This window comes from Coregonus clupeaformis, unplaced genomic scaffold (genome assembly GCF_020615455.1).
Source record: "Coregonus clupeaformis isolate EN_2021a unplaced genomic scaffold, ASM2061545v1 scaf0248, whole genome shotgun sequence".
In the NCBI taxonomy this organism is placed as follows: Eukaryota; Metazoa; Chordata; class Actinopteri; order Salmoniformes; family Salmonidae; genus Coregonus; species Coregonus clupeaformis.
Window position 1 is genome coordinate 485,001 of NW_025533703.1, and position 9,053 is coordinate 494,053.

The 9,053-nt window shown below is 42.4% G+C and overlaps 1 protein-coding gene across 1 annotated transcript; it reads left to right on the top strand.

The window, feature by feature from the left end:
• Positions 1 to 5,925: 5,925 nt before the first annotated feature.
• Positions 5,926 to 7,336, top strand: LOC121541367 (sialoadhesin-like). The gene is made up of 4 exons (XM_045214395.1): positions 5,926 to 6,130; positions 6,388 to 6,747; positions 7,011 to 7,265; positions 7,314 to 7,336. The coding sequence occupies exons 1-4, from the start codon at positions 5,926 to 5,928 to the stop codon at positions 7,334 to 7,336; spliced, it is 843 nt and encodes a 280-aa protein (XP_045070330.1).
• The last annotated feature ends 1,717 nt before the right edge of the window (positions 7,337 to 9,053 follow it).

Genomic DNA, 9,053 nt, shown 5'->3' on the forward strand with positions numbered 1-9,053 from the left:
ATCAGTCAGGATGTGGCCCAGAAGTTAATTGACAGCTTGCCAGAGTGGATTACAGAGGTCTTGAAAAAGAAGGGTCAACACTGCAAATATTGACTCTTTGCATAAACTTAATGTAATTGTCAATAAAAGCCTTTGGCACTTCTGGAATGCTTGTAATTATACTTCAGTATCCCATAGTAACATCTGACAAAATATCTAAAAACACTGAAGCAGCAAACTTTGTGAAGACCAATACTTGTGTCATTCTCAAAACTTTTGATCACGACTGTAGTAACCAAAGAAGTGTTAAACAAATCAAAATATATTTTCTATTTGAGATTCTTCAAATAGCCACCCTTTGCCTTGATGACAGCTTTGCACACTCATGGTATTCTCTCAACCAGCTTCATGAGGTAGTCACCTGGAATGCATTTCAAATAACAGGTGTGCCTTCTTAAAATATAATTTGTGGAATTTCTTTCCATTTCAATGTGTTTGAGCCAATCAGTTGTGTTGTGACAAGGTAGGGGGGGTATACAGAAGATAGCCCTATTTGGTAAAATACATTTACATTTTAGCAGACGCTCTTGTCCAGAGCGACTTACATGAGCAATTAGGGTTAAGTGCCTTGCTTAAGGGCACATTGACAGATTTTTCACCTAGTTGGCTCAGGGATTAGAATTAGCGACCTTTCGGTTACTGGCACAACGCTCTTACCCACTAAGCTACCCGCCGCCCTACCTGCTGCCCAAGTCCATATTATGGCAAGAACAGCTCAAATAAGCCCAGAGAAATTACAGTCCATCATTACTTGAATTTCAAGAACTTTGAAAGTTTCTTCAAGTGCAGTCGCAAAAACCATCAAGCGCTATGATGAAACTGGCTCTCATGAGGACAGCCACAGGAATGGAAGACCCAGAGTTACCTCTGCTGCAGAGGATAAGTTCATTAGAGTTACCAGCCTCAGAAATTGAAGCCCAAATAAATGCTTCACAGAGTTCAAGTAACAGACACATCTCAACATCAACTGTTCAGAGGAGACTGTGTGAATCAGGCCTTCATGGTCGAATTGCTGCAAAGAAACCACTACTAAAAGACACCAATAGAAGAAGAGACTTGATTGGGCCAAGAAACAAAAGCAATGGACATTAGACCGGTGGAAATGTGTCCTTTGGTCTGGAGTCCAAATTGGAGATGTTTGGTTCCAACCACTGTGTCTTTGAGAGACAAGGTGAGGGTGAACAGATGATCACTGCATGTGTATTTCCCACCGTAAAGCATGAAGGATGAGGTGTTATGGTGTGGGGGTGCTTTGCTGGTGACACTGTCTGTGATTTATTTAGAATTAAATGCACACTTAACCCAATGGCTACCACAGCATTCTGCAGTGATATGCCATCCCATCTGGTTTGGGCTTAGTGGGAATATCATTTGTTTTTCAAAAGGACAATTACCCCAAACACCTCCAGGCTGTATAAGGGCTATTTTACCAAGAAGGAGAGCGATGGAGTGCTGCATCAGATGACCTGGACTCCACAATTCCCCTACCTCAACCAAATTGAGATGGTTTGGGATGAGTCGGACCGCAGAGTGAAGGAAAAGCAGCCAACAAGTGCTCAGCATATGTGGGAACTCCTTCAAGACTGTTGGAAAAGCATTCCAGGTGAAGCTGGCTGAGAGAATGCCAAGAGTGTGCAAAGCTGTCATCAAGGCAAAGGGTGGCTATTTGAAGAATCTCAAATATAAAATATATATTTTTTGGTTACTACATGATTCCATGTGTGTTATTTCATAGTTTTGATGCCTTCAATATTTTTATACAATGTAACAAATAGGAAAAATAAAGAAAAACACTTGAATGAGTAGGTGTTTTAAAACTTTTGACCGGTAGTGTATGTATGTATGTATAAATGTATATACAGTGGGGAGAACAAATATTTGATACACTGCCGATTTTGCAGGTTTTCCTACTTCCAAAGCATGTAGAGGTCTGTAATTTTTATCATAGGTACACTTCAACTGTGAGAGACGGAATCTAAAACAAAAATCCAGAAAATCACATTGTATGATTTTTTAATAATTAATTTGCATTTTATTGCATGACATTGCATGACATGAGTATTTGTAATACCAACATGTTTCAAGCAGACCACCATAGTCCCCGTGCCCAAGGACTCTAAGATAACCTGCCTAAATGACTGGAGTCGTAGCACTGACGTCTGTAGCCATGAAGTGCTTTGAAAGGCTGGTCATGGCTCACATCAACAGCATTATCCCAGAAACCCTAGACCCACTCCAATTTGCATACCGCCCCAACAGATCCACAGATGATGCAATCTCTATTGCACTCCACACTGCCCTTTCCCACCTGGACAAGAGGAACACCTACGTGAGAATGCTATTCATTGACTACAGCTCAGCATTCAACACCATAGTGCCCTCTAAGCTCATCACTAAGCTAAGGATCCTGGGACTAAACACCTCCCTCTGCAACTGGATCCTGGACTTCCTGACGGGCCGCCCCCAGGTGGTAAGGGTAGGTAACAACACATCTGCCACACTGATCCTCAACACGGGGGCCCCTCAGGGGTGCATGCTCAGTCCCCTCCTGTACTCCCTGTTCACCCATGACTGCATGGCCAGGCACGACTCCAACACCATCATTAAGTTTGCCGACGACACAACAGTGGTAGGCCTGATCACCGACAACGATGAGACAGCCTATAGGGAGGAGGTCAGAGACCTGGCCGTGTGGTGCCAGGACAACAACCTCTCCCTCAACGTGACCAAGACAAAAGAGATGATTGTGGACTACAGGGAAAAAAAGAGGACTGAGCACGCCCCTATTCTCATCGACAGGGCTGTAGTGGAACAGGTTGTGAGCTTCAAGTTCCTTGGTGTCCACATCACCAACAAACTATCATGGTCCAAACACACCAAGACAGTCGTGAAGAGGGCACGACAAAGCCTATTCCCCCTCAGGAGACTGAAAAGATTTGGCATGGGTCCTCAGATCCTCAAAAAATTCTACAGCTGCACCATCGAGAGCATCCTGACTGGTTGCATCACCGCCTGGTATGGTAACTGCTTGGCCTCCGACCGCAAGGCACTACAGAGGGGAGTGCGTACGGCCCAGTACATCACTGGGGCCAAGCTTCCTGCCATCCAGGACCTCTATACCAGGCGGTGTCAGAGGAAGGCCCTCAAAATTGTCAAAGACTCCAGCCACCCTAGTCATAGACTGTTCTCTCTGCTACCGCACGGCAAGCGGTACCGGAGTGCCAAGTCTAGGTCCAAAAGACTTCTCAACAGCTTCTACCCCCAAGCCTTAAGACTCCTGAACAGCTAATCATGGCTACCCGGACTATTTGCACTGCCCCCCACCCCATCCTTTTACGCTGCTGCTACTCTGTTAATTATTTATGCATAGTCACTTTAACTCTACCCACATGTACATATTACTTCAACTACCTCAACTATCCGGTGCCCCCGCACATTGACTCTGCACCGGTACCCCCCTGTATATATAGCCTCCCTACTGTTATTTTATTTTACTTCTGCTCTTTTTTTCTCAACACTTTTTTTGTTGTTGTTATATTTTTACTTTTTTTGTTAAAAAGAAATGCACTGTTGGTTAAGGGCTGTAAGTAAGCATTTCACTGTAATGTCTGCACCTGTTGTATTCGGCGCATGTGGCCAATAAAATTTGATTTGATTTGGTTTGATTTGATACATCAGAAAAGCAGAACTTAATATTTGGTACAGAAACCTTTGTTTGCAATTACAGAGATCATACGTTTCCTGTAGGTCTTGACCAGGTTTGCACACACTGCAGCAGGGATTTTGGCCCACTCCTCCATTCAGACCTTCTCCAGATCCTTCAGGTTTCGGGGCTGTCGCTGGGCAATACGGACTTTCAGCTCCCTCCAAAGATTTTCTATTGGGTTCAGGTCTGGAGACTGGCTAGGCCACTCCATGACCTTGAGGTGCTTCTTACGGAGCCACTCATTAGTTGCCCTGGCTGTGTGTTTCGGGTTGTTGTCATGCTGGAAGACCCAGCCACGACCCATCTTCAATGCTCTTACTGTTGGAAGGAGGTTGTTGGCCAAGATCTCGCAATACATGGCCCCATCCATCCTCCCCTCAATACGGTGCAGTCGTCCTGTCCCCTTTGCAGAAAAGCATCCCCAAATAATTATGTTTCCACCTCCACGCTTCACGGTTGGGATGGTGTTCTTGGGGTTGTACTCATCCTTCTTCTTCCTCCAAACATGGTGAGTGGAGTTTAGACCAAAAAGCTCTATTTTTGTCTCATCAGACCAAATGACCTTCTCCCATTCCTCCTCTGGATCATCCAGATGGTCACTGGCAAACTTCAGATGGGCCTGGACATGCGCTGGCTTGAGCAGGGGGACCTTGCGTGCGCTACAGGATTTTAATCCATGACGGCGTAGTGTGTTACTAATGGTTTTCTTTGAGACTGTGGTCCCAGCTCTCTTCAGGTCATTGACCAGGTCCTGCCGTGAAGTTCTGGGCTGATCCCTCACATTCCTCATGATCATTGACGCCCCACGAGGTGAGATCTTGCATGGAGCCCCAGACCGAGGGTGATTGACCGTCATCTTGAACTTCTTCCATTTTCTAATAATTGCGCCAACAGTTGTTGCCTTCTCACCAAGCTGCTTGCCTATTGTCCTGTTGCCCATTCCAGCCTTGTGCAGGTCTTACACAGCTCTCTGGTCTTGGCCATTGTGGAGAGGTTGGAGTCTGTTTGATTGAGTGTGTGGACAGGTGTCTTTTATACAGGTAACGAGTTCAAACAGGTTCAGTTAATACAGGTAATGAGTGGAGAACAGGAGGGCTTCTTACAGAAAAACTAACAGGTCTGTGAGAGCCGGAATTTTTACTGGTTGGTAGGTGATCAAATACTTATGTCATGCAATAAAATGCAAATTAATTACTTAAAAATCATACAATGTGATTTTCTGGATTTTTGTTTTAGATTCCGTCTCTCACAGTTGAAGTGTACCTATGATAAAAATGACAGACCTCTACATGCTTTGGAAGTAGGAAAACCTGCAAAATCGGCAGTGTATCAAATACTTGTTCTCCCCACTGTATGTATGTATGTGTGTGTATGTGTGTATGTGTGTGTGTGTGTGTGTGTGTGTGTGTGTGTGTGTCACTTGATGTTTAGCCTCACTGCTTGGGGATAGGAGCTATCATTGAACCTGGTGGTCAGTCTTCAGGCTGCTGTACAGCTTGACGGACCGTAGAGTATTGAACATTTATCCTCCTTTATTTGGAGTTTTGAGAATAAAACAACTTCAGAACAATCAATATAGAAATATCTGTTTACAGTACTACAGATCTGTTCAATAAGTGATTGTTGTTGTTGTTGATGTTGTTGATGATGATGATGACTTTATTTAATCCATTAGGAAATTATTTTTGCATCATACATCATGTCATCTTAAATAGAAAGACGTAGACAGACATGAAACACGTCACACACATTAAATACATAGTGCAATAGACTTACAGACAGACAGTAATCACATAGACAACCATATAGCACAATACAACACAACACAATATGAGCCTGATTCATTTTGGAAGAATGGAAGAATTTGGAAGAATTTGATCTGGACTGAAATCCAAGATAAATATGAGGATCGTATAAAGTACCGTGGGAACAAGGAGAATGACTGCACCCTGAGAATCACAGACCTGAGAGAGGAGGATTCAACATCATATTACTTCTCATTATGGACATATGGCTCATATGTTACTCTCTCTGTCAAAGGTACTGTAATCTGACATAAAGAGTATAGTTACCACTTCAAATGATTTATTACATTTTCAGTGAGAACCTTGGAATGGTGCTGACAGACAGATGTTCTCAATTGTTGTTTCATAACTTCAGATCTAAAGGTGACTGGGGGAATGTGGACAAGATGGGAGTATTGGAAGACACTGACCTGCAGCACCACCTGTACCCTGATTGGTAACCCCACCTACATCTGGTACAAGAACGGACAACATCTAGATGAGAGCACCTACAAGGTCAAATACTCAGTCTCCAGTAACTATGAAGACGGCTACTCCTGTGCTGTAAAAGGCCATGAGGATCTCCGGTCTCCTGCAGTCTGTGAATGTGGATTAAACCCTGACAAAGCCTGTAAACTGAAAAGTTGGTGATGACTTATTAAATGCTCAGAAACTTCCATTTACATTTACTGTTGAAGTAAACTACAATATTTCCAAAGTGGAACTTGCTATTGATATATTCTTGGCAAGAAACATTTATAAAATAAAATAAAGGAAATAACAAAAATCTTGATGTTTCAGGCATTCAGAGTCAGGAAATACAGTATAATGTACTCATCTGATTCCATTATATTTCAGGTGTCCAGGGTCAGGACTGCAACAGAGTGACTTACACCAAGAGGAGAATCTGTGTCTTGAAGGGGTCATCAGTGGACATATCATGTACTTATGGCAGTGGTTATGATACCGTCACATCATCACTCTGGTTTAGTCCTAAACAGAGTGCTAGGTGGAGTGGTAAGTTGATCCCTGAGGACATAACCACAGACCCAGGGTATGCAGGTCGTGTGGAGTATGGTGGAGAGAAGGAGAGAGGTCACTCCACCCTGAGAATCACAGATCTGAGAGAAGAGGACTCAGCTGAGTACAAGTTCATATTCAACACACATACATCAAGATGGGGATACAGCTTCACTGGAACAACTCTGACTGTCACAGGTTACACTGAACAAATGATCATGTTTATACATACATTTCTATGTGATGTTTAATTATAATTATTGAGGAAAGTTTGCTGGCTCCTGTCTCCCTGACTGTCACAGGTAATATGTCACTCATCTCACATCTATTACTGTAATGACCTTATTAAGGGCAGTCATCCAGGCACAGTAGTGGTATGTGACAGAAAAAAAACAATCTAGTACATCATATAAGAGGACATATATAGGAGGAGAATAATGATGTGTTTCCTTTTACTCTAGATGTTGTGTTGGAGATGGATCCTACATCTGTGTCAGAGAGGGAGAATGTCACACTGACATGTAGAACCAAATGTACACTGGACCCCATCACAGCCTACAGTTGGTATAAGAATGGACAGCCTATACCAAACAGCAACACCTACTCTCCTGTCTATAGCCTATTCCCAGCCAGCAGTGAGGATGCAGGCAGATACTCCTGTGCTGTGGAAGGCCATGAGGATCTCCCCTCTCCTGAAGACACTCTCACTGTCAGATGTAAGTACATGTGGTTTAAATGTTTAGTTTGCTATATTAACATTGCAGTGACAGATATTAGCTCCACATGACACTTGAATTGATCATCTTCAATAAGAGGGTGAATTTAAAAGTCATTGTGTGGAAAAGTACAATTGTGGAAAGTATATATAATATTTTTAACTGACCTAATTTTTACTCTTTTTAAATCACTGTATTTTACATTAGATGGACCAAAAAACACCTCAGTGTCAGCCAGTCCCTCTGGTGAAATAGTGGAGGGCAGTTCAGTGACTCTGACCTGCAGCAGTGATGCCAACCCACCTGTGGACAAATACACCTGGTACAAGAAGAACATAACCTCACCAAAAGCATCAGGACAGAGTTACAACATCACTTCCATCAGCTCTGAGGAAAGTGGAGAATACTACTGTGAGGCTGAGAATACAATAGCATCTAAGAACTCTACAGCTCTGATGATCATTGTAGCAGGTCAAGATTCATCTTTAATACTTCAATACAAAACTACGTTTCAATTTAATCTTAATCATTATACTTTGGATTATTACTCCTTAGTTTATAACTATACATTGTGTTATAAGATCCCTTAACAAGTATTGCATTAATGTCCTGTATTTCAGTTTATTTTTAGTTTATTATATCATGCCATGTACTCACATCATCCATATTATATTACAGGGAAACAAACCTCAGTTATGACTACAGCTGTTGGAATCATAGTGGTTGTTCTGGTTCTCATCCTCTGTCTCTCTGGCTTCACGTGGTTCAGGTGAGTGAAAATTCATATTTTTATGTTGTTTATTTTTTAAATGTAGCACTCTGATTTGTTGTTAACTTCATTAATTAATTAATTAATGTGCAAAACAGGAAGAAGGCCTCCAAATCCACCTCTGACACGAGAGACACAAGTGATATAGCAGAAAATGGACAGTTGAGTCTGTTGGAATCAGAAGATGACTGTGATGTCTGGGTATTGCTTTGTGGAACATTTCCACTCCTCATGTTGTCTGTCCTCTTTCTCCATCAGGGAGACTCTAGTCCAGTGTATGACAACATCTCAAGCATGGCCATGACCCTTACTGCAACACAGACAGCAGCCACCGTAGACCAGGATGATGTTCACTACGCCAGCGTCCACTTCTCTCACTCCAAAAACCAGGAAGTCCCACTGTACTCAACCGTCCAGAAACAGAAACAAGAGAAGAGTCCAATACGGTTGTGAAATTGAATCGCCCCAGTTCTGCCACCAAGTGAGCATATTCTGCCATTACAGCAACATAGAACCAATACTAGAACATTGGAAACACACAGCATTTAAGGATACGTTTGTTTGTTTACAACCAAATCTGGATGTCCAGGGGGTTGGAAAGTAGATTCTTATGTACTGCATTTCTATACAATTAAAACACTTTAAAATGTTATTTGGAAAACAGCAAAAACAAGCAAAAATGACCCCAGCCGTTATCACCTTGGCTGCTGTAGGTTCATTCACCTCAGTCCATCTACAAACACATAGCCTATTAGCTATACAGTTGTAATGTTATACCCCTGAAAGGGAGGAAATATGGGAGATGATTCACACTGACACGCAGCATCAGCAACAAAACAAAAACGTGTGACATTTTTATAACTGTATTGTTCGCATGTTGATAGCATTTTAATGTATGCCTATAGGGAAGATAGGCCAAGTGGAGATATTCATATTGAAACATGTATTTTTTTATGTTCCTAAATTGTTTGATCAGACCCCAAGTTTGGGAGCCACTGTAAAAACCTCTCTTTCTGCTT

Excerpts from the sequence above, each read along its gene's own strand:
- LOC121541367 (XM_045214395.1), top strand. The coding sequence starts at position 5,926 with ATGTGGACAAGATGGGAGTATTGGAAGACACTGACCTGCAGCACCACC. Across the intron at positions 6,131-6,387 it reads TCTCCGGTCTCCTGCAGTCT|GTGTCCAGGGTCAGGACTGC; the intron begins GTGAATGTGGAT and ends ATTATATTTCAG. Across the intron at positions 7,266-7,313 it reads AGACACTCTCACTGTCAGAT|TGACAGATATTAGCTCCACA; the intron begins GTAAGTACATGT and ends TTAACATTGCAG.